The sequence below is a fragment of the Nomascus leucogenys genome, chromosome 3, assembly GCF_006542625.1.
Source record: "Nomascus leucogenys isolate Asia chromosome 3, Asia_NLE_v1, whole genome shotgun sequence".
NCBI lineage: Eukaryota > Metazoa > Chordata > Mammalia > Primates > Hylobatidae > Nomascus > Nomascus leucogenys.
In genome coordinates, this window is record NC_044383.1 from 10693663 (window position 1) to 10718967 (window position 25305).

A 25305-nucleotide genomic window follows, 5' to 3' on the forward strand; every position below is an offset into this window, starting at 1 on the left:
AGGCTTGGTGAAATTTCATGACTTTTATTATCTCACAGTGGTAATAAGGCCACCTCCAGTGCAGTGTCAGTGGAGACTACAACAGAAAGGAATTTTCCTGTAGTCTTCATTATAAGAACCTGGTGAGCTCCTGGAGATATGACTCATGAAAGTGCGCCCCCACCCAACAAAACAAAACAAAACAAAATTGGGCCCTCAGGAGTTTTTAAATATTCTGCTAGTCCCTATTCATCATCCAGGAAGACATCAGTTACCATCTAAGTGTTCTTACCAGTTGCTGGCTCTGGCAATGGCTTCTGCTCCTAAGCTGGGATTCTCTGTATTTACCTCTCTCTTTAGTTTTGGGGGTGGCTGTTTGCCCTGTGACTTCAATTTTCTGGTTGACTTAAGAGTTGTTGATTCAGCTTTTATTCAGTCACTTTTTTCAGCTTTTTACTTGTTGTGAGGATGGGAATGATGACTCCCAAGCCCTTCACATGTTGGTGCAGAAACCAGAAGTCCTGTGTTCATTTTTACCCATTTTTTTTTCTTTCCGTATTGCAGTTTGGATAATCTCGACTGTCTTGAAGTTCATTGATTCTTTCTTCTGTCAATCCAAATCTGCTATTAAGCCCTTCTAGTGAATTTTTCATTTGTTATTGTAGTTTCCAGTGCCATAATTTCTGTTTGGTTCTTTTAATAATTTTTGTCTTTATTGGTATTTTTTATGATGAGGCATTATTCTCGTATTTTCCTTTAGTTTTTTGGACATGGATTCCTTTGAACATATTTAAAAGACTTTAAAAGTCTTTTCTAGTAGGGCCAATGTCTGGGCTTCTTCCAGAAAAAGTTTTTAGTTATTGCTCCCCCACTCCTTTATGGGCCATACTTTCTTATAGGCTTTTTTGAAAACTGGACATTTAAAATAATATAACGTGGCATCTCTGGGAATCAGACTCTTAACTAAAACTTTTCTCTGAGGGAAACAAAGCCTGAAAAGGGGAGATTGAGTATTACATGGCTTAAGAGAGTGTTTAGGCATATCTACTTCCATTGGTGCTAAAATATATCTGGAAGTGGAATGGAATTCAGAACTCCATGAAAGAGAGCTGGTGTCCAGAGCGTTGATGTCATACAGCCTGCGTCCTGATTGGCACAGAAGTTGGAACTAGATTGTGGATATCTATTCTGCTAGCTCTGCTAGAAGACTGCTTCTAAAAGCAAGCTCTTCAACTTTGGATGTTAATCATTAGAATTTTCTTTCTCAAATTAAAGGTTTGAGAAATTCCTGATAAGATGTCCTGTTCTCTAAAGTTTACTTTGATTGTAATTTTTTTTTACTGTTGGCTTTCATCCAGCCATGAAGAGTTAGAAGGTGGTAAGTATGCTTTGGCAATCAGATTGTTTATTCTTCTCCCCTGACTCACTTTTTCCCAGTTTCAGAAAGTTAAACTAATTTATTGTCTCAAATTGGATTTCTTGGGAGAATTTAAGATTTAGGAGGAAAAATGTCAGTTGTCAGAGGAAGAATTGTAAAGTTCCTAAAACATGCATCATTTACAAAATGGATTTGCATATTCTCAGTATTGTTGGGACAGTAACATTTGGAAACAGTCATTTCCATAGAAGAGCTTTGAGCCTGATATCCAGTGAGGGGTCATTTCTGACTCTGAAAATGAGTATAGCTCAGGAGGCCCAGGTGCTGGGGAGTGATGCCATCAGCTCCACTGCAGGCGCGCTTGTTATTTCCAGCCGCACATCACACCTGTTAAAGGGAAAGATTCTTCCCACTGCTTGTCCTTCTGATAGCCTTCTCTCTGGACTTTGCATTTCCATTCCTTTTCATTGACAAACTGACTTTTTTTGTTTTCTTTTTTTTCCATCTCTGGGCCAGCTTGGGATCCTAGGCCGCCCTGGGAAGATATTTGTGTTTTACACACATAAGGATCTGTGTTTGGGGTTTCCTCTTCTTCCCCTGACACTGGCATTGCTTAGTGGTTGTGTGGGGAGGGAGACCACACGGGCTCAGTGCTTGCTTGCACTTATCTGCCTAGGTACATCGAAGTCTTTTGACCTCCCTACAGTGATTATGCTTGTCATTGCTGGTGGCATCCTGGCGGCCTTGCTCCTGCTGATAGTTGTCGTGCTCTGTCTTTACTTCAAAATACACAACGCACTAATGTGAGTCACATGTTCAAAATAAACAACGTACTAAAGTGAGTCACGTGGGGAAAAGGGGATAACACTCCCTCAGTGGGATACCTGGGCTCCCTGTTGGAGCAAGGTCATTCCTTGCTGCTGTGGCCATACCCTGGGTGAGGGCAAGAAGAACAGGCAGCTTTGTAAAAGCAAAAAGACAGCTGAGGGTAGAGTCTTATTTTTTTCTTCCTGGCTGGGGTTGGTAGAATGTTCTCAGCTTTGGCCTGTGAGCATCAGTGCTGCTTGGCTGTCACTGGACCTCACTAAGTTTACCATCAGGTGTTTAATTCAGCACCTTGGCCAAGCCTCCCTCTGTCCTGGGCACTGTAGGCTGCAGACTCTGTGGGGGAGGCTGCGTGAAAGAGCTCTGCCTCGTGCTCATGTGGAGGACGGGCTGGATTGATCTCTTCTTGCCTGAGTTGGGAGCTCTCAGGGTATTCCTCCATTTGTTTCTGGTGGCCTTGGGGAAAATGACTGGGGCTCTAGATCTCAGGGACAGCTGAACCGTGTGGAAAACTTGGGGGACAGTGGACAAGGGAGGGTAGGTCAGATAAGAGATTATATTTTGAGGAGAAGACCCTTTAAGTACCAGAGAGATTGGTTGTCAGATGCAATTGTGTCCCCATTCTAAGGAGTACACAATGGCACATCCCGGAGCCCGGAACACAGCTGATTGCAGCGTCTTCCCATCATTCCTGCATCTTGGGGGCCTGCAGTGACCAGCTGGGTGACCTTGCTTGCGAATTCACTCACCCTTACTTTTGTAACCTCAGTTTACATTTATAGCAATCATTGGAGAGGAAAGGATTTGAGAGGAACTTGGGAGGGGGGAGAAAGCTTTAATGTAGGGCTGGTGTTCATGTTTGACTGGCTTCAGCACTAAACTCCCCAGATACCCCCAACAGTTCTAACAAAAGGACTGAGAAGAAAAATTCTAAGCCTGAGCTTTGTGTGTGTCTTTTCTCAAGAGCTGCAAAGGAACCTGAGGCTGTGGCTGTAAAAAATCACAACCCAGACAAGGTGTGGTGGGCCAAGAACAGCCAGGCCAAAACCATTGCCACGGAGTCTTGTCCTGCCCTGCAGTGCTGTGAAGGATGTAGAATGTGTGCCAGTTTTGATTCCCTGCCACCTTGCTGTTGTGACATAAATGAGGGCCTCTGACTTGGGAAAGGTGGGCACAAAAATCTTCATGAGCAATACTTCTTAGTAGATTGTTTTGTTATTCAAATCAAGTTCTAGAGTTTTTATGTGAGATGATATAATTTACAGTGTTGTTTTATATACTTTTGAATAAATGTACACTATTAAAAATAATCCTCCTTGCCGCCAATATTTTTTGATGGTTAATTATAAACATCCTTTGTTTATATATATTTATTACTCACTTTGGAATGTGGGGGACTTAGCTTGTAGCACTGCAACAGAAGAAAGAGAATTGGAATAAAAGTGTCCAGCCCATCTCCCACCCAAGAAGGAAGATGCACACTGTTCTTAGGACATTTCCAATTTCAGCCCAGCTGATCTTGTCCAGCTGGAGTCGTTCATTTAGCTCTCATGAGGGCTTGGATGGTTGACATCCACCGCAGAAAATGGTGTCATGTCCTGATACCTGTCCTGTTGCCCATCCATTTATCCAAGACAGTGAGAGAAGCCAGGCAGGACCTCCCTGTGTTAAAGTTGTCTGACCTATGTAAGATAGGCCTGAGCTCAGTGACCTCAAAAGGACCTTTTGAAAACCAGTTTCTTCTTACTGGAATCCCCAGATCTCCAGAGCATGTGGCTGCTTCGTGGATTACGGTAACAGTGATGTGTGTTGATCCAGCCATCAACATCTTCAACTGTAACACGAACCACCAGCCAAAGGCCAAAGCCCAGACTCCCTGACCACAACAGGTGGCAGGAAGCACCCCTCCCCACTTTACTCCCAGCTGCCTTCTCTTCCAGCTCCTGCCCTTGAACCTCCTGGAACCTCTTTCTAAGTATGATTCCCTATCTGTAACTGCCATGTCCACTCCTCTCATGAACTAAACCCTTGCTTGTGACCATCACATGTATACTGAATGTAAAGAATTATTAGCTAGTAATAGATTTAGTAATCTACTAAAAGGGGGTAAAAAGGAAAACAGAAATCACAAGTGAAGGAAACAGCTGTGACATCTAGGCACAGAAACAGGCCAGATGTGGGTGGAGGAGCTCCCTGTAGAGGCCGAGCACCTCCTGGAGGCTGAGCCTCCAGCCCCAGCATGCTTGGGAAGAGGCCAAGTCAGGGCAGCCTCCAGCTGGAGGTCACCTATCCCCCTTAAGTTTCCGGGCACTGTCTCTGTCCCCTGCCTTTGATTTTCTCTTGTCACCAGCAACCTCTGACAGATGGAGCACATACAAATCTCCTCCTACCCCACCCAGTGGGTGGCCCAGTGCCTGGACCCAGGACGCCTGTGCCAGGGCCTCCCCATGTGGGTGACTATGCCTGGTGCAGGTATTGCAGGGGCTGTGAGGGAGGCGGGTGGGACAAAGGTCTTCAGGATACCCCCATTAGCAGGAGGACAGAGCACCACACATGGGCTTTAGAGCCCTATGGAGCCGGTTCCCATCCCAAGTTGGCCTTCACCGGGGGAAGTCCCTTGACTCATCTGAGGCTCTGTGTCCTTGATGTGAAGTGGGGACTTGCACAGGTGACAGAGAAGGAGCAGTGAGATGATGCAGGGTGACCCCACAGCACCCCGTGGTCCCCAGGAGGTTGCCAGACGCCTGAAGGGGGCTTCTCTCCTGACTGGACCTGGAAGCCTGGGTCCTTTACCAGGGCCACCTGACAGAGTGTGGCCACGAAACTCTCGCACTCAGTGGAGATGGATTAGGGACTTTGGGTGACAAAGAGGGGTTCAGAGGGAAAGCCCAGGGTGGGAGTGGGTATTCATGGACACAGCTGCAAGTGCTTAGTAACCAGAAGGGTTCCCCATCTCAAACACCTGTGCCCTGCTAACTCACCCCAGGATACCCAGTCCTGCCTAATCCACAGCCACCGTGGGCAGATAGGAATGGAGCAGAGCCAGGCAGGGGCCTTGGGGAGTGTCCAAGCTCCTCCTGAGCATCCCAGGTGCTGCCTTTCCCCTGCAAGGGCCCAACGAGGAATGGATCCCCCGGGTCACAGCGTAGGACTGTGCTCTCCCTAGGGAGGCCTCCTGGACTGCAGCACAGTCAGAACAACACAGAGGGGCTGATGGTAGCCAGAGGGTTTCACCCTAGGAGACTCAGCCTACACGAGTGTCACACCTCCCCAGAGCTGCACAAAGGTTCTTCAGAAAGTAGCCAGTCCTGGCATTGTCCACTCAATGTGTTCCACCTGAACTTAGAGTGAAACCCAGACTCATTTGCCCTATGGGTCCTTCCCCATCTGACCTTCACCTGCTCCTCTCCATCCTCCCCTCCCAGCTCACTCCTCCCACTCATGATCAGCCAGGCTGTTCTTTATTCCCTACTATTGTAGGTGTACCCACCTGGTCTCTGCCTCAGGGCCTGTGCACTTGCCCTCTCTTTTGCCTAAGATGCAACCCCCAAGCTCAGATCACCCATGAATGCCTCCCTCTTGTCTTTCTGCCTTTGTTCAGATTTCATCTCTCAAGATGCCCTCCTTCTCACTGTCAGATTTCCTCCCCACCCCAAGGCAAACACCATCTATGCAGTCATCCTGTTTATTGTATCCGTAGCTCCTCTCACCAGTTGAATTCTTCATTTATTTTTGTTGTCTAACTTTCCACTTAGAATACAAGTTTCATGAGGGCAGGACTGTGTCTCTCACATTCAATTCTATATTGCTTAGGCCCAAGATCAATAAGTAGTATTTACTGATTGAATGAATGAAAAGAGGGCAGCCCCCACCCACCACCACTCGCTCCTCCCAGTCTCACTGTGGACACTAGGATTTCTTTCTCTAGGCTGCAAAACACCGTGCCCGAGAGACTAATTCACCTGCTTCAGTCTCTCCAGACATAACTGGTTAGAAATCGCTGTGGGGGAATCTGGATCTGCACTCTTTTTCTCTTCATCCTCTATGCTCTTCCCCTCCCCCACAGGGTCAGCCACCTGGCAGGGCATCTGAATGTCCCAGCTGGACCCAGATATTGCCCAGGTGCTGCACCCCCTGCCTTGCCCCACAGGCCTTTGTTCTCCCACAAGCTCCCTTCTCAAAGCAGAGCCCTGAAGACTTCAGTGATGTCAATGAGGCCACCTGTTTGTGATGTGCAGGCACAGAAGAAAGGCACAGCTCCCCATCAGTTTCATGGAAAATAACTCAGTGCCTGCTAGGAACCAGCTGCTGGAGATCCCTACAAAGAGCTTCCACTGGGAGCAACCCTTCCAGGAAGGAGTTGGGGAGAGAGAACCCTCAGTGTGGGGAATGCTGATAAGAAACCAGTCACACAGCTGCTCTATTCTCACACAAATCTACCCCTTGCGTGGCTGGAATTGACGTTTCCCTGGAGGTGTCCAGAAAGCTGATGTAACACAGAGCCTATAAAAGCTGTCGGTCCTTAAGGCTGCCCAGCCCCTTGCCAAAATGGAGCTTGTAAGAAGACTTATGCCACTGACCCTCTTAATTCTCTCCTGTTTGGCGGAGTTGACAATGGCAGAGGCTGAAGGTAAGAAAATTGAACCAGATTTATTCACCAAAACAGATAAGTTCTTCTCTTAAGAGGCCTCTTTCAAAATTTTTCAAAGTGTTTATATCTGTTGGCCCCAGTTGAGAGAAAAATGTACTCCAATGCTCTTGGAGGGGATTTTAAATTAGTTCTAATTTTATTTGGCTCATCTGACAATGTCCATAAAAATATCAAAAGCATATACAATTTTACTGGGTAATTTACTGCTAAGAGTTTATGTTTTGGAAATAAGCATAAAAGTGTCCAAAGATATATGTATAAATATGCGCACTTACATAATTGTAAACTACAACATGAATTTTCATTATTCGTTATGGTAAATCCATAAAATGGAACACTCTTTTTTGCAACTTAAAAAAAAATGATGGCTGGGGGCGGTGGCTCACGCCTGTAATCCCAGCACTTTGGGAGGCCCAGGCGGGTGGATCACGAGGTCAGGAGTTCGAGACCAGCCTGGCCAACATGGTGAAACCCCATCTCCACTAAAAATACAAAAATAAGCCAGGTGTGGTGGTGTGTGCCTGTAGTCCCAGCTACTCGGGAGGCTGAGGCAGGAGAATCGCTTGAACCCGGGAGGTGGAGGTTGCAGTGAGCTGTGATCATGCCACTGCACTCCAGCCTGGGTGACGGAGCAAGACTCCGTCTCATAAAAAAAAAAAAAAAAAAAAAAAAGACTCTGATCACTCTGATCTATAAAGTGTCCATAGACCACATTAAGAGAAAAAAAAGATCTGAAGTTTGTGTACAATATGATGGTTCTTATGTTTGAAATATATACATTCAAGCATTTTGAATGTCTAGAAATAGAAGAGGAAAGGAAAAGGTGTGGAAGAATTTACACCAAAGTTTTAGTGATGATTGTTTCTGGATGGATGGGGTTATGGGAGTATGTGGGAGAATAAATAAAAATTAAGCTTTCTTCCTAGGTAGGTGGGGTTTTTGACCATTAGTCAAAATCTTGGTGGGATTTTGAATTAGTACTAATTTTATTGGGGCCCATCTGACAATGTACATAAAAATATAAGCATTTACCAAATAATTTTAAAAAATTTTATAGAAAAAAATTTTCACTATGTTGCCCAGGCTGGTCTCGAACTCCTTAGCTCAAGTGATCCACCTGCTTTGGCCTCCCAAAGTGTTGGGATTACAGGTGTGAGCCACCACGCCCAGCCCCTTACCAGGTAATTTCACTGCTAACAGTTTATCTTTAGGATCCAGTTATTTTTCCTCTTCCCCTTTTTCTTCTCTTCTTTCTCCTTTTTAATAACAGCTTTATTAAGATATGATTCACATACCATAAAATCCACCGTTTTAAAGTATACAATTTAATGTTTTTTAGTATATACACAGAATTGTGCAACAATCACCACTATCTAATTCCAGAACATATTCTTCACCCCCAAAAGAAACTGTCTCAGGCTCAGCATGATGGCTCAAGCCTACAATCCCAGCACTTTGGGGGGCTGACATGGGAGCATTGCTTGAGGCTGAGAGTTTGAGACCACCCTGAACAACGTAGTGAGACCTCAATTCTACAAAATTAAAAAAAAAAAATTTTTAGCCAGGCGTGGTGGTACATGACTAGTCCCAGCTACTCTGGCGGCTGAGGTGGGAAAATCACTTGAGCCCAGTAGTTTGAGGCTGCAGTAAGCTATGATTGTGCCATCGCAATCCAGTATAGGTAACAGAGTGAGACTCTATCTGTCTGTCTGTCTCTCTCTATATATATATTTATATATAGTCTCTCTCTATATATGGTCTCTCTATAGTCTATATAGTCTTTCTATATATAGTCTATATATATAGTCTCTATATATAGACCAATGTTTTATATATATATAAATGTATCTAAAATAATATATATAACTATATATTATATATAGACTAATGTTGTGATGAATATTAGTGTACAAGTTTCTGTGTGGACATATATATATATATATATGTATGTATATATATGTATGAAGAAACTCTGTATTCACTACCATTCACTCTCCATTTCTCCTGATGTCTCCAGCACAAGGAAACCAGTACTCTACTTTCTGTCTCTATAAATTTACTTATTCTGGATATGTCACATAAATGAAACCATGTAATATGTGGTATTTCACTTAGCATAATATTTTCAAGGTTCATATATATTGTAGCATGTATCAGTACAATCAGCCCTCAGTACCTGTGGGTTCAGCATTCATGGATTCAACCAACCATGAATTGAAAACATTTGAAAAAAAAAAGGGTTGGTTACGGAACATGTACAGATTTTTTTCCTTGCCGTTATTTCCTAAATAATGTAGTAAACAACTATTTACACATCATTTACACTGTATTATAAATAATCTAGAGATGTTTTGAAGTGTACAGGATGTGTGTAGGTCACATGCAAACACTAAGTCATTTTACATAAGGGACTCCAACATCCATGGATTTTGGTATCCACAGGGGATCCTGGAACCAATCATTCGTGGACACCAAGGGATGACTGTACCTCATTTCTTTTTATTGCTGAATAATATTCCAATGTATGGATAGACCACGTTTTATTTATTCATCAATTGATGAACATTTGGCTTATTATGCCTAATGTTGCGATGAATATAGTGTACAAGTTTTTATGTGGACATTTGTTTTTATTTCTTTTGGGGATATGCCTAGCGTTAGAATTGCTGGGTTATGATAACTGTATGTTTAATCTTTTGAGGAACTGCCAGACTGTTTTCCATGGCAGCTGTACCACTTTACAATCCCATAAGCAGTGTATAAGCATTCCAGTTTCTCCATGTCCTTGTCAACACTTGCTGTTTTCTGTGTGTGACTCTAGCCATCCTAATGCATGTGAAGTGATATCTCGTTGTGGTTTTGATTTGTATTTCCCTGATGACTAATGATGCTGAGTATATCTTCATGTGCATATTGGCCATTTATAGATCTTCTTTGGAAAAATGTCTATTCTGGTTCTTTGTCCATTTTAAATTGGATTATTTGCCTTTTAATTATTGAATTGTAAGAATTCTTTATACATTCTAGAAATCAAGTGTCTTTTAAAAACTATCCTTTTTTTCCCAGGTTGATCTATAAATTCAGTGCAATTCCAATAAAAATCCCAGGAAGAATGTTAAATAGATACAGACATGCTGACTCTAAAATTTATATGAAAAAGCAAAAGAACTGGAATAGCCAAAACACTTTTGCAAAAGAATGGTAAAGTTGGAACATTCATGTTACCTAATTTTAAGACTTCTTATAAACTACAGTAATCAAGAAGGTGTGGTTTGCCAAAAGGATAGACAGAGAAAATTGAAATAGAATAGAGTTCAGAAATAGATCCACACAAATATGGTCCGTTGATTTTTGACAAAGGTGCAAAGGCAATTTAATGGAGAAAGGACAGCCTTTTTGTCAAATGGTCTTGGAACAATTGGACACCCATATGCAAAAAATGAACTCAACCTAAGCCTCATTTCTTATACATAAATTAGTTCAAAATGGATCATAGATCTAAATGTAAAATGTAAAACTATAGTATTTTTAAAAAGAAAACATAGGAGAAATCTTGGTAACCTGGGGTTAAGCAAAGAGTTCTTAGACAAGACACCAAAAGCACAACCCATAAAAGAAACTATTACTAAATTGGACTTTATAAAACATTTAAAACTTTTGTTTTGGGAAAGACACTGTTAAGAGGATGAAAAGACAAGATTGGGAGAAAATATTTTCAAATTGCAGATGCAACAAAGGACTTGTATTTAGCATATATAAAAAACTCTCAAAACCCAATCATAAAAACAAAAAGCCAAGTTAAAAAAAAAAGGGCAAAAGACTTAGAGATACTCACCAAAAAGGATATGTAGAAGGCAAATAAGAACATGAAATGATGTTCAATGTCATTAGCCAATGCAAGTTAAAACCATGATGGGATGCTGCTACACATCTGTTAGAATGGCTAAACAAAGCAATACAAAAACCTGACAATAGTGTGTGTTGTCAAGAATCTGGTGCAACTGGAACTCTCATACATCGTTGGTTGGATTGTGAAATAGAACAGCTACTCTGGCAAATGGTTTGGCAGTTTCTTATGAAGTTAAATATACACTTAACATATGACCCAGTGATATCACTCCTAGGTATTTATGCTAGAGAAATAGACACATGTTCATATGGAAACCTATTAAAAATACAAACCATCCTTCTTCGGGTCCTAATATAGTCTCTATATGTAGAGAAGTTAAGAATACTTCTCCTCAAAGGGTTCAAGACGGAGAAATCAACTGCTTTTGACTTACTTTGGAGTAAGCTAAGTGCCATCCACAATTACCTGCCTGCTTGTATATATATTACGTGTGAGAGGTAGATTCATAATCTCTCAGGGAGGGGGAAGGGTCTGTTGTTGACTTTCCTCAGTGCCATCTGTGGTCTCTAACAGGCAATTCAAGCTGCACAGTCAGTCTAGGGGGTGCCAATATGGCAGAGACCCACAAAGCCATGATCCTGCAACTCAATCCCAATGAGAACTGCACCTGGACAATAGAAAGACCAGAAAACAAAAGCATCAGAATTATCTTTTCCTATGTCCAGTAAGTAGAAGCTTTAGTTTCCTAATAAGGGATATCGAACTCTGACCACATTGGGGTGGGTAGGGGGACTCTCTGTAGAAAGAATTCAGCTGCTGCTAGAGGTGGTAGTGACACTGACAACCATTGTGATGATGAAGATGATGAGGATGATGGCTGATAGTCATGATGATGGTTGTGTGCCTGGCACTGGCTCACAGAGGTCCTTCAAGGTCAGCACTATAATAGTACTACGAACACAGCAAGGTTGAGAACTTGTCTGAGGTCACACAAATAGTGAATAGCATGACCAGGGTTAGAACCTAGCTGGTCTAGTTCCAGTTTCTTGGCCTTAAAACACTAAACTTTGGTTCCAAATTTTTCTATGCATTTGAGTCAGTGGAGGAGCTTTCACACATCCAGACTCCCAGGCTGTATACCATATGATTAGATTATAATCTCTGGTGGTAGACTCCAAGCATCAATATTTTTTATTTTATAGTTTTTATTTTGAAATAAGTATACATTTATAAGTGCTTTTTATAAGTGCCCAGGTGACCCCAGTGTGAGGCCAAGCTGAGAACATGACTCCGCCCTGCAGAGACGCTCAGTGTTTCCTATATGCCTCTAGTTAATCCTCTCAACAACCCTCTGGGCAGATGCAGTCTAATCCCCATTCTATAGACAAGAAAACCCAGAGAAGTCACTTACCAGATCCAAGACTAAAAAATAATAGAAATGGGATAGGAACTGAATCCAAGCAGCCTGGCTCCAGAGCCCCCACTCTTAAGCCTGTCCCAGTGGTTCTTAAACCTGTCCCAGTGGTTCTTACACTTGATCATACATCAGAAGCATGTGGCAGGCTTATTAAAACACAACTGCTGGTCCCCACCACCAGAGTCTCTGTTATCTTATTCAGATGGAGTGTGTGGGACCTGAGAATCTGCATAGCTAACAAATGCCCAGGTGATGTTGATGCTGCAGGTCCAAGTACCACACTTTTGAGAACCATAGCCCTGTACCACTGAAGTGGAATTTACTTTATCCTTCAAAGAAGCAAAAGAGGCCTCAAATTTCCTGGAATGCTTGCTGAGAAACATATATGCTATTCTTGCTGTGTAAGAAGAGAGGGGAAGAGAAAGTGTGGGAAGAGCAAGGGAGGTGAGAAATTAACATTTAACATCTATTGAACACCCATGTGCCAGGCCTGTGGCAGGTGCTTCATATTCAGAATATTATAAACCTCACACAGTAATGAGAAGTAAGCTGTGATATCCCCATTTTACAGATGAGAAAACTGAAACTAAGAAGGGTTAAATCGCTTATCTAAAGTTATACAGCAGTGACTTTAGTGGAAAGTGACTAAAGTGGAAAGAGAACCCAGATTTCTCTACCCTTGTCTTACTTCCTATAAATTTGGACATATGTCCTCTGAGGATATTTGGGGAGACCCTGTCAGAATGCGCAGCAAACTAAAACCCTGGGCTGTCCTGTCCAGTGCAGGGCATGGGACTGTCCTTCAGAATGAGGAAGTGGTGATACAAGGGAAGGAAGGAGCAACTGGGGAGATGCTAAGATTTGCTTTTCCTTGGGAAAGGTGGCTATGGAAGAAGAAGAGTTGCTTCACCTTTCAACAGCCTTGGATATCAAGTGTCAGTGGGAAACAATTCTAAATAAGAAGGTTCATCAAAGAGTTACATGGACATGGGGAACAGAAGAGATGGAAATAGGTAGAAGGAAAGGAATTCTGATTCCAGGCCCATCCTCATCATTTACTTGATACAAGACATAGACAAAGCAGTTCACCTCCCTGAGCCCATTAAAGTTGAGAGTTTGGTTTGATGTTGAGGATGGTGGGGCTGGTGATTGGTCTTGGAGAGGTTTAAATGAAAACAGATGTGCCACCACTTTGTAAATTTACATGCCTAGGTGAGCAATTGACTCTGCTCTGCAAACCCCTTTGCTTGTGACACTTCTTCAGCCACAGTTGTGTTCTGTCCACAGGCTTGATCCAGATGGAAGCTGTGAAAGTGAAAACATTAAAGTCTTTGACGGAACCTCCAGCAATGGGCCTCTGCTAGGGCAAGTCTGCAGTAAAAACGACTATGTTCCTGTATTTGAATCATCATCCAGTACATTGACGTTTCAAATAGTTACTGACTCAGCAAGAATTCAAAGAACTGTCTTTGTCTTCTACTACTTCTTCTCTCCTAACATCTGTAAGTCCTCATTTACACAACCTTCACCCACATCTCCTGCAAGCACAGGTTACACACTCTTCTGTCCGGGTTCTTATCATCTTCAGTCTGAGTATATTCCCTCAGAGTCTTCTCTATCTGAGCAGTAGTTCTCTAACTTACATGTGCATGAGAATCATCTGGAGAGCTTGTTAAATCACAGATCCTGGGCCCCATCACAGATATTGTGATTCATTGGTTCTGGATGGAGCACATGATCTTGCCTTTCTAACCAGCTCCCAGATGAGGCAGAGACAAGGGGCTGATCAGATGGCTACATATTGAGGGGTACTGTGTTAGAGTCCAAAGCAGAGATTCTGCGTTCAGTCTGTTTAATAGTAACCCTGGTATCTTCTGCAATGCCTCTTCAGGGACTGCACCTTCCTATGCTCTGATTCCTTAGATCTTGGTTGGGGTTGTTGAACCTTCATGTTTAACAAGTCCCCCGGATGATTCTGACAAAGAAGATTGGAGAGTGCATGCTGGGAGTCTCTGGTCTCACCATTGAAATTTAAGACTGTCAGGTGGTGGAGGCTACATTTACAGGGCTCTGCATTCACAGCACCTACATTCCACTGTGATCCAAAGCAGAATGCCAAGAACACCTGCGAGTGGGGTCATGAGGAGAGTTCCACTGTGGATTTCTTTCCAAGGCCCAGAGCTGACCATGTCACTCTCCTGCTAAAACCACTGACTTCTTGGTACCAGCAAATCTCCAGAGTGCAGCAGTTAAGGTTTTCCCAAGCTGGACCCAGGCCACCTTTTCAAGCCTTGCCTCTAGCTGCTGCCTGGCGTGCACCCTGGGCTTCAGCCAGTCTAAACCATTTTACATCTCCAAAAAGAGCTCTCTGCATTGTTTCTCCACATTTCATCTGTCCAGCTGCTTCCTTATGTACTTACTGGGGAAAGGAGAGACCAAAGGCTGCTTCATGAAGGCTGTTTCTGAGCTGAGCTTTGAACAATAGCACGATGAGGGTAGGTGGAGGTGGGAGTCAGGGAAGAGGACTCACCTCTGCTGGAGCTGACAGCCGAGGAGTCATGGGAAGAAAGGGAGGATAGAACAGAAGACCACGTAGTAGTGGCTGATGAGACTGGAAAGCTGAGCTGGTGAGAGTGAGGAAGAGCCTTCAAGGGAGGGTGTGACTTTATTTTCTATGGCGCAATTCAGGTAATGGGAGGCTTTCCAGATGCAACACATCTTACAGCACAACTTTAATATGATTCGTTTGGCAATAGTATAAAGATTCCCTCTCTGCCCAGCACCAGTGGGCAGAAATTTCAATGATAAAAAAGGATGAAAACTTCAATATGTGACCCATGGGAAAGATAGAGATGGAATCATACTCAGGAAAGATGTGTTAAGCTTGATGCACAACACAGAAATTAAAAGCAATCTCCATTTTGATGTTCATTCTTGACCACCTTCACATCCATTTCAGCTATTCCAGACTGTGGCGGTTACCTGGATACCTTGGAAGGATCCTTCACCAGCCCCAATTACCCAAAGCCACATCCTGAGCTGGCTTATTGTGTGTGGCACATACAAGTGGAGAAAGGTTACAAGATAAAACTAAACTTCAAAGAGATTTTGTAAGTACTGCTGCCCAATTCTGTTGGAACAAATGCAGTAAACCCACCTGGCAACTGGGGGATTTGGGAAAGAGAAATTATCATACGTAATTCTCATATATGGGCACTTTTCAAAGAATTGATGTAGAAAGGAAAACAGTGATACTATTCCACTGAACTAAGTTGACTATTTTTCTGAAGATTCTGAGGTCCTTGTCGGAGACTATCAAAACCCCAGGTTTGTCATCGTAAACCTGAGATACCATTGAAGGAAAAAAAAATCCATAATCACTTAAGAGTAGGATTGTTGGGATGTTAGAAAATAGAATTGAATTGGTTTGAAACTCTTTTACACCAGAGGCCCTCATTCTCTAGCCTAGAAATAGACCAACAGTGCAAATTTGATTTTCTTGCCATCTATGATGGCCCCTCCACCAACTCTGGCCTGATTGGACAAGTCTGTGGCCGTGTGACTCCCACCTTCGAATCGTCATCAAACTCTCTGACTGTCGTGTTGTCTACAGATTATGCCAATTCTTACCGGGGCTTTTCTGCTTCCTACACCTCAATTTATGCAGAAAACATCAACACTAGTAAGTCATGTTTTATGTTCTTAGCTATTTTGAGCTCTCTGAAGATTGCATATGTAGAAACTGTTAATTTTTAGCCTACCTGTGGCTATTCCTATTTGCAAGCATGTCACATATAGTTGGGAACATATTCATAACCTTAAGCTTGACAATCATTTCTGTGCATTGCTTAATGCAAGAGGAAATTAATGATTTTATTAACCTGAAAAAAGATTTATGCAGATAATATGGACTGTTTCCCTTAATTCCTTCTGCAAAGATACAATTAAAAACATCAGGTTTGCAGATTCTAGCTCTAAACAAGGTCACAATGAACACAGTAAAAGGTGAATCAATTGCTTGGCTATCTCAAACTTATGATTACTGTTTAGGGCAAGATGGTTTTGACTGTTTATATATTTACTTGCACACGTAGCTCTTCAAGACCCAACATTCCTAGCTGGCATAAACATGACCATTCTTTTTTTTTTTTTTTTTTTTCCCTGACAGCATCTTTAACTTGCTCTTCTGACAGGATGAGAGTTATTATAAGCAAATCCTACCTAGAGGCTTTTAACTCTAATGGGAATAACTTACAACTAAAAGACCCAACTTGCAGACCAAAATTATCAAATGTTGTGGAATTTTCTATCCCTCTTAATGGATGTGGTACAATCAGAAAGGTAAAGTGAAATACTGATAGCTGGATTTTGTCAAATGCTGAGTGCATGTTGAGCAATGCAGTCAGGGTAATGCTTGCTAGCTGCCGTAACAAACGACCCCCAAATTTTAGTGGCTTCACCACATGATAAGCATGTGAAGACATGTAAGTGCACATACCCATTCATACATAGCTGCCAAATGGCTGCATTCATTTTCAGGATAAGTGGGGGATGGTTATCTTTCCCAGAAGGTAAAGAACTCCAAAAACTCACTAAAGAGAGTTTGAACATCTATATGCAGTTGGCTTAATAGCCTACCAGTAACACTTAATGCAGAAAATGTTTACACCTTGTATTTAGTGAAAATCTAGCTAAATTTTTAGGATCTTCTTCTTTTCCTTTTAAAGGCAGAAAGAAAAACATTTTTAAAAACCCATTTAAACATGAAGGATATTACTGGAAGTTTGTGATTTGTTCTCCATTTTCTAGAAGTCCCATTCAAGATTTCAAACATTTTCAACCTTTGGTCTCTTTAGGATACATACCATAAACTTTTCACTCAGACATTAAACAATAACCTAATTGAAAAGAATGGGAGTTAATCCAGAGGAATTGATAAAGACAGAAGTAAATCATCATATCTTGCCAAAAATGAACACACAGGCTTTATTACACTGTGAACCCCCAGGGAAGGCAGCTAAGGGCCTTCCTCTTGCAGACCCTTGGTCTACATATATTTTGGAAACTGCCCAGTTAGCCACACTAACTTAAAGCTCCTTAAGGAAGGCAATATATAGTAAGGTGTAATGTCTTTTTAAGACTGGAAATTTGCATTCAAAATGGATTTTACTGTAACTGAAAAAAATTCTGATTCTATCTTCAGGTCTTTCTAATACAAGCTGTATTTCTCATCTCATTCTTTCTTTCCCGGAATATTTCTTCAATAAAATACATTTAAGGTTTATAGTATTCTGACATGAAAGCTGTTACCTCATGATTTAAGAAAATTATGTCTGTACCTGCAAATGATATCCACATCTATGCTCTAAAATATTACTGGACTTAAAATATAAAAATTGAATTCTATCTTGTTCTGCAGGTAGAAGATCAGTCAATTACTTACACCAATATAATCACCTTTTCTGCATCCTCAACTTCTGAAGTGATCACCCGTCAGAAACAACTCCAGATTATTGTGAAGTGTGAAATGGGACATAATTCTACAGTGGAGATAATATACATAACAGAAAATGATGTAATACAAAATCAAAATGCACTGGGCAAATATAACACCAGCATGGCTCTTTTTGAATCCAATTCATTTGAAAAGACTTTACTTGAATCACCATATTATGTGGATTTGAACCAAACTCTTTTTGTTCAAGTTAGTCTGCACACCTCAGATCCAAATTTGGTGGTGTTTCTTGATACCTGTAGAGCCTCTCCCACCTCTGACTTTGCATCTCCAACCTATGACCTAATCAAGAGTGGGTATGTATTAATGTAACTGATGTATGTATGATATTCCTTCCTGTGGAATAATAATTTCAATAAAGTAATTTTTTGTATTGTATATATATACATTTTTCCTAGCACTACATGAAATTTCATTAAATTTGTTCTAATCATTTTATAAAATAGTTACTATGTACTAATTATGAATAATTTAAACATTTATGCAGACACAGCTTATATCTAGAATTTTAAGTGTATTTACAAAATATTTGCTGGTAGAAACAAATTTATTTTTTGTGATAAAATCTCTATTTGCGTTTTGGTTTTTGTACGTTTTGGTTATTTTCAACAAAAACCTAGATTATTTCATGTGTGTTATCTTTAAAATACAATGCCATCAGTAAAACATATGCAGCATTCTTAAGAGAAAAAGTATAAAGTTCTTATTTGAAAGGAACAATTTCCTTTTTTCCTTACAATTTGTTGGATTTTAACTATGTCATTCGTACTGATACATTAATGATAAGCACGTAAGGAAAGAAGTTTGACTTCCAATACATAAGTATTGGTTTTCTGATTAAGTTATATGGACCAGGAATTTTAGAGCTAGAAAGAACCTTGCTATCTCACCCAGGAATCAGATCTATAGTCTTAACTCACCGTAGTATGAACTAGAGACACTGTCTTTTGAGAGAGATTTTTGGATTCACAACTTAGTTGAGAGAAGACTTTTTAGTATGGAAAAGACTGAATTTGTCTGTATCTTCTAAACATGTTCATAAATTCTGTTCCAGATGTAGTCGAGATGAAACTTGTAAGGTGTATCCCTTATTTGGACACTATGGGAGATTCCAGTTTAATGCCTTTAAATTCTTGAGAAGTATGAGCTCTGTGTATCTGCAGTGTAAAGTTTTGATATGTGATAGCAGTGACCACCAGTCTCGCTGCAATCAAGGTTGTGTCTCCAGAAGCAAACGAGACATTTCTTCATATAAATGGAAAACAGATTCCATCATAGGACCCATTCGTCTGAAAAGGGATCGAAGTGCAAGTGGCAATTCAGGTAAGAAAAAAGCTATTCCATGATCAAAAAGCACATCATGGCTCATAAAATGCTGCTCAAATCCAGTAACTCTTAAGCATGTACAGTTTAGAGATTTATAATAGTAGCTTTAGCAAATAAGTTGAATTTTAAGTATACAGGATTAGTATTCATTTCCATCAGTTGATAATATGCATACCATGTAGAGTGTAAGCATATGATACACTGATAGTTTGCCATTATTCATTTGGATTTTGAATATAAGTATAATGTCCTCATCTCTAAAAACAAGTTTCTTTTAGTTTCCTGACTTCTTATTATAGATGCCATAGCAGATAATTGAATCAAAAGCAATGTATTTTAACTCCTAAATGAGTAAAACAAAATGAACCAGCATTCCACATAATAGCCTATTTGAAAAAAGTTATTTAAAAAAAAGACAATCTATTATGTTAACATAGGCTAACCCTGCTTCTTTTGAAAGGCTTGAAACCTGAGATCTGCCCAGATGCATGAAAGGAATGATGGTAAATACTCAAGGAAGGTTCATAATTAAATGGCTTAAGATAAGCCTTAATGAAAGAAAAACTATAAGAAGTTATTTTAGTTGTAAATGGCATTAAAGGACCTTATGATCTCTGTATTTATTCATTATTATTAGCACTATAAAGGAGTATGGTTCTGGTTTGTAGCAAAATATTTCTATGGCAAAAACAGAAAAACAAAAGTTAAATTTAGTAATTTTATAAACGCATTCACTAAGTAGCTTACATAGTGTATCTATAGACACTGGTTTGAAATTAGTTGAAAATTTATAAATGGAAGTCATTATGGAAATACCACCAACATGAGAAAAATGTCTGTTTCCTATTTCAAGGGAATGAACAAATTTTTTTTTTCTGTTGACAAAATGTATTTTGGCAACAATGAGCAACAGTGACCATTAGTAAGTGAACCTGCATTTCCATTTGACTGTTATGCTTGAGTTTTACACATTTTTTGTGTGATATCGAGAAATCAAACTAAGTCAACCATTTGAAACAAGTTCAAAATTAAATATAAATAAATTCAACTATTTGATAATGGTTCCTGTATATTATGTTGGCATTATGCATTATACATTAATTCATATATAAGATTCATAGGATATGTACAGGTATTATAAAAGCTACCAACATTTTATAATGTTAACACTTCTTAAAAAGTGATTTTCATCTTGTTTCCAATTTTAGGATTTCAGCATGAAACACATGCGGAAGAAACTCCAAACCAGCCTTTCAACAGTCTGCATCTGTTTTCATTCATGGTTCTAGTTCTGAATGTAGTGATTGTAGCGACAATCACAGTGAGGCATTTTGTAAATCAACGGGCAGACTACAAATACCAGAAGCTGCAGAACTATTAACTAACAGGTCCAACCCTAAGTGAGACACGTTTCTCCAGGATGCCAAAGGAAATGCTACCTCGTGGCTACATATATTATGAATAAATTAGGAAGGGCCTGAAAGTGACACACAGGCCTGCATGTCACTGTGTCAATGTGTTTCATTACAAGACGATGGAAATAAATACCACGTCAGTTGGCTCTCATTTTAGGAACTAAAGATACAAAAATACTACATGAGGCCAAGCGCAGTGGCTCACGCCTATAATCTCAGCACTTTGGGAGGCCAAGGCGGGTGGATCACCTGAAGTCAGGAGTTCGAGACCAGCCTGACAAACATGGTGAAACCCCGTCTCTACTAAAAATACAAAAATTAGCTGGGTGTGGTGACACATGCCTGTAATCCCAGCTACTCAGGAGGCTGAGGCAGAAGAATCACTTGAATCTGGGAGGCAGATGTTGCAGTGAGCCAAGATCACACCAGCCTGGGCAAAAAGAGTGAAACTGTAAAAAAAAAAAAAAAAAAAAAAAAAAAAAAAAAAAATTACACGAATTAACACCTCTTTATAAATACAAAACATTTTAACCAAATATTAGGTGAAAAGAAAAAGGTTATTTTTACTTAAGAAAAGTAGCCTTCAAAGATAGATATGTTTATTTTTTAGATGCAAGTATGCTACTCTTTGAAACATCAGAAATTAGAATTTCTGAAACTAAAGCGTGAAAAGGAGAACTGCAGTCTCCTTGAGTCACATGCCTTCCTGCTTTCACGCAGAGCCTCAGCATTTCTCACTGTAAGCATTTCAGGAAAGGGCTTTGGATAAACAAATGTGACTATAAAACGAGAGACTTCATACCGTTTCTGGGTTAATGAGATAAAAACATTTTTTTTTCCCCTTCACTATCAAGCACCAAAGCCAAAGGTTCATTGTCCTCAAGGAGTAGCCAGTTTGGGTTTACACTTTGCCATTTACTGTGGCTGAACAAGTACAATTAAAGACCCCAGTGTGCACTGATTTTACACATGAAAACATAGAATCTAATCACCCTAGATGATCAACACAACTCTTTCTCATCATCTAACAACACACATAGTTTCAGGTTCTAACATGCATCCAAACAGGTAACCACATTCCCAAATGCCCAAAGGCATTCTCCTTCCTTCTAAACATGCATTGCATCTATGGGATGCTGAAGAGAATACACGGTAGATGTGATAGAATCTCTGCCCTCACAGAACGCCTTTAGGACACTGATTTTCCAGCTCCAAATCACAACAGATCTTCCCCATTTTCTTGTCAATATCTCCATGTCGATCTCCTAAATATTAATACTTTCTCCCGCAGCCACGCAGTGACTGTCTTCTACGTTCATCCAGGTAGCCTAAGTTGAACGACTGTAAAGTTACTTTTTAACCTAACGTGAAAACCCCTAAACATTTAACTAGAATGGGCAAATCAGGTTAAGTGCTTAAAAACAGTCTGGTCTGGTCACAGCCCTTCAGCCATCTCTCTATCTGGAACTGACTGGACATTCCCTGCTGGCCAACATGGTAGGGATTCAGATGCATATCAGGCACAAAAGTGTAACACTAAGAAAATGATCAAATATTGTGACTCACTAGATGGTGTAAAATCATATTACCATGAATCATAAGATCATTTGTAGTGGAGCTATTGTGGTATATCTCCAATATCAGTGCATATGCATTATCAATATGTGTGCTACTATTTAAGTTTTCTTTTTTTAGAAAGGACTCCAGAGAAGTGATAAAAGTTCCTAGGTCTGGAGTGGGTGGCCTGGGTTCTAGTTCTTCTCACTTACCTGGTGGGTTGCATGAGCTAGGTCACCTTCGGCCTTGGTCTCCATAATTTAAAACGGATTGGTAGCAGCTACCACTGCCCCGGGCTGTGGTGGGGATTAAAAAACAGAATGTGTTTGCAGTCAGGAGCCATCCATGTTCCACTTACCATCAGTGAGACGTTCTCACTGCCAGCTCCAAAATCCCATTCTAGAATCTGCTTCTAATATGCTTGGGCCACATAGGTTGGGTTCCTGGGAAACAGACTCTGACACAGAGACTGGTGTACAGGAGGCCTCCTCAGGGGTGTTCTGGGGATCAGCCCCTGTATCCTAGGAGGGAAGCAGAACCAGGCAGGGGAGTTGGTGCACAAAGAAGCAGCTGCAGCAGCAGGGTCCGGCCACTCCCCCAGGGTGTCCTGGGGCAGCTCTGCCCTTCAGAGATGCCCCACTGAGGCAAGGTGCTCAGACCTTTCTATGCTTCTGTGGATCAGTCATTGACTGAGGGCTGCCTGAGGGCGGAGGGGTTGTGAACTTGGATTAGACAACAGCCTTAAGCTGAGGGAAATTCTTGGTGAGCAGTGGCACTGACAGCCGCCAGCCACCAACACTGCCAGCAGCCTGGAGAATGAGTGACTTTCTCTGAGGGGACATCTGGGTGTCACCCTAGAGCGGTCATTCTATTCAACTTCTAAAAGGGATGGATTTTCAGAATATTTTACAAAGTAACTTTATATTGTATTCAAAAGACTTACTTAACAAAGTGTTTCGGAGAGGCTAAAAACGAAGGGATGGGCAATGGAATACCAGGCACACACAAACTAGAGGGGTGGGGTGGGGTGGGGTGGAATCCGGGCTACCTCTGCTTTCCCAAGGCAGGTGGGGTCACCTCATTACTGCTGGGTTGGGATGAAAGTCCTGGCTGTCCACTGGGCCTCCTCTAACCAGGACAGAATAAAAGGGTGCCTCATCCCTTCCAAGTAGGGGTAAAAATTGAAGTCTAGACTCACCACCTGGTCTGCACCTGACATGAGGGCTGCAGGTGAGGGTCTCATTACTACCTGGAGGTGATGAGCATCCCAGTGCCGCTTTGCCTTCTCTGACATCACTCTGGGTGAGGGAGGGGAAGAGAAGGAGGGCTGGGGGAGGGCAGAAGTCTAGGCTCTCCACTCAACATTTGTTGGCTGGGATGAAGGTGGGGCCACAGTGTTTCCCACAGCAGTTAGCTAGAGTAGGACAGTTTTCATCTAAGTGTTTTCTGTCTTGCTAGGTTGCTCCTTTGCTGGTCCTTTGGTTAGAGAGAGCAGGCTTTTCTTGGTTCTTTTTGGTCTGTACCCTTGGTGTTTCTTGATTGCAGGCTTTTCCCTGTGAAGTGCATTTTGATCCATGAGGTACGGAATACTGAACAGTGGCCATGGCTTTCAAACTTCAGCCTTTCTGAGAATCACCTGGAATGCTTTTGGAGAAGGTTGCTTCCTGGATCCCATCCTTTCAACCACACACCAAGAGGAACTGATCTGGAAGTTCGTTTGGACCCTTGTTTATTAAAATGTTAGTTCTTTCATTGTCAAAACGTTCCATATTAGGGATTTGTTAAAAGTCATAAAATGCTAGGTTTTGGTAGCTGTTAGCTTCTACTTCCTCAACATGCTATGGGCTATGAATAAATACAGTTAATGGGTAGATGACTTTGAAAGTAGAAACCCTAGCAGCCTACAATTACTTGGAAAAGCTCCTTTATTCATTTGAAGCAATTGCATGAAATACACATCAGATACTAAAATCATTGTTCCATGTGACTAAAGTTGGAGCTACTCAGGGACAAATAATTAACTCTGACTTAAAGATATCATTTTCACCAAACTGGCCAGTAATCACATTTCAGCAATTTCTATGTATAAGCAGGGAACTTCATTAAAATAACTACCAGTATATTTTACCAAGATGAAGTATATTGTTAATGAAGGGAAAATTTGTAATGAAACAGATGTTTGGCTCACAGGCTACACCACTCCTTGGGTCATTTGTCAGATTTTTAACCTTGAGGACCTCATGGTTAGCTCCTAGGCTCTACCCAAAACTGCCCTCCTCCATGGGGGACTTGACAATACTGTAGTCCCATCCTGTGCATGTCATTTATTGACAAGGAGGGGAACCAGTCCTTGGAGATAGGGACCCATCTTTTAAATATTGCTACTGAATATTTCTTGACAAGCAAAAATAAAAGTCTCACTATGTTCAAGTCTGTTTCTTTAAAGACACCTTCAAGGATAGTGAGTCTAGCACAAGTCTCCTTCTGTTAAGGTAGAAAGTGAGGTGAGAGTGGATGCTGCTCTCCTTCTCTGGGAGGATGCAGGAATAAGCTAATCTTTCCTTGTTTGCTTTTCAGGTTTTATGTGTACTTTTCAAGTTTCCCAAATGCTTTGAGGATTTGGGAAACAGACTGAGAACATGGCCACATGAACACCTGGTAGTGAAGTAGGAGGCGGGATTCAACTCTAGAGGCAGAGCTCGGGCACCGGACCAAATTGAGGACTAACTGAAACAGGGTTGGAAGCAGCTTTCAATCAGACATGCCCACCAGTGTGCCATGTCAATTTACTGTTGCCACGGCAGCACCTGGGAGTTACTGCCCCTTTCCATGTCAATGACCCACTAACTCAAAAGGTACTACCCCTTGCCTAGAAATTTCTGCATAAACCAACCCTTAATCTGCATGCAATTAAAAGCGAGTATTAATATGACTGCAAAACTGCCCTGAGCTGCTACTTTTTGCCTACAGGGTAGCCCTGCTCTGCGGGAGCAGTCATAGAGCTGTAACACCGCTGAAGCTGTAACATTGCCTCTTTGATAAAGCTGTTTCCTTCTACCTCCAGCTTGCTCTTGAATTCTTTTGTGGGCAAAGCCAAGAATCCTCGCAGGCTAAGCTTCTTTCTGGGGCTCGCCTGCCCTGCATCAGCAGCTCAGACAGCAGATACGTGGTTCCTGTGATTGCATTTCAGCCTTTCATTTGCAAGCTATAACCCAAACCCAACAAAGCCTAGGTCCAATTTATTCCCATCAAAACAAAATGATCAAAGCTTGTTGTGATGAGTAAATGACATGCTTGATTCAAGCAACGAGTTAGAGTTTAAAAAAATGAGTAGAGCTTAAAAAAATGAGTGGAGTTTAAAAAAATGAGTGACAGACACTTAGTTTATTTTT

The 25305-nt window shown here is 41.3% G+C and overlaps 2 protein-coding genes across 5 annotated transcripts in view; both read left to right on the top strand.

Annotated features, from left to right (window-relative positions):
- The window catches only part of FAM24B (family with sequence similarity 24 member B), a 30547-nt gene extending 27055 nt beyond the window's left edge, over window positions 1-3492 (top strand). The window contains exons 3-4 of one of the 2 annotated variants that reach the window (XM_004087524.1): window positions 2064-2160; window positions 3147-3492. In XM_004087524.1, coding sequence (XP_004087572.1) covers window positions 2069-2160; window positions 3147-3339 — 285 coding nt within the window. In that variant the 5' untranslated portion in view covers window positions 2064-2068 and the 3' untranslated portion in view covers window positions 3340-3492. Of the gene's footprint in view, window positions 1-2033; window positions 2161-3146 lie in introns of both variants that reach the window. The other variant, XM_004087523.2, reaches the window with a different exon arrangement.
- Window positions 1-24961, top strand: part of LOC100602329 (uncharacterized protein C10orf88) — a 131230-nt gene extending 106269 nt beyond the window's left edge. Inside the window, exons 6-14 of one of the 3 annotated variants that reach the window (XR_004028564.1) lie at window positions 13388-13602; window positions 15060-15210; window positions 15565-15782; window positions 16269-16441; window positions 17520-17911; window positions 18670-18938; window positions 20150-20329; window positions 23459-23652; window positions 24491-24961. Coding sequence is in view for 2 of the 3 variants with exons in the window: in XM_030805981.1 (XP_030661841.1) it covers window positions 13388-13602; window positions 15060-15210; window positions 15565-15782; window positions 16269-16441; window positions 17520-17911; window positions 18670-18938; window positions 20150-20322 (1591 nt within the window). In the remaining variant the exon portion in view is untranslated. Of the gene's footprint in view, window positions 1-13387; window positions 13603-15059; window positions 15211-15564; window positions 15783-16268; window positions 16442-17519; window positions 17912-18669; window positions 18939-20149; window positions 20452-23458; window positions 23653-24490 lie in introns of those variants that run through there. The other 2 variants (XM_030805981.1, XM_030805996.1) reach the window with 2 other exon arrangements.
- Window positions 24962-25305: the final 344 nt, after the last annotated feature.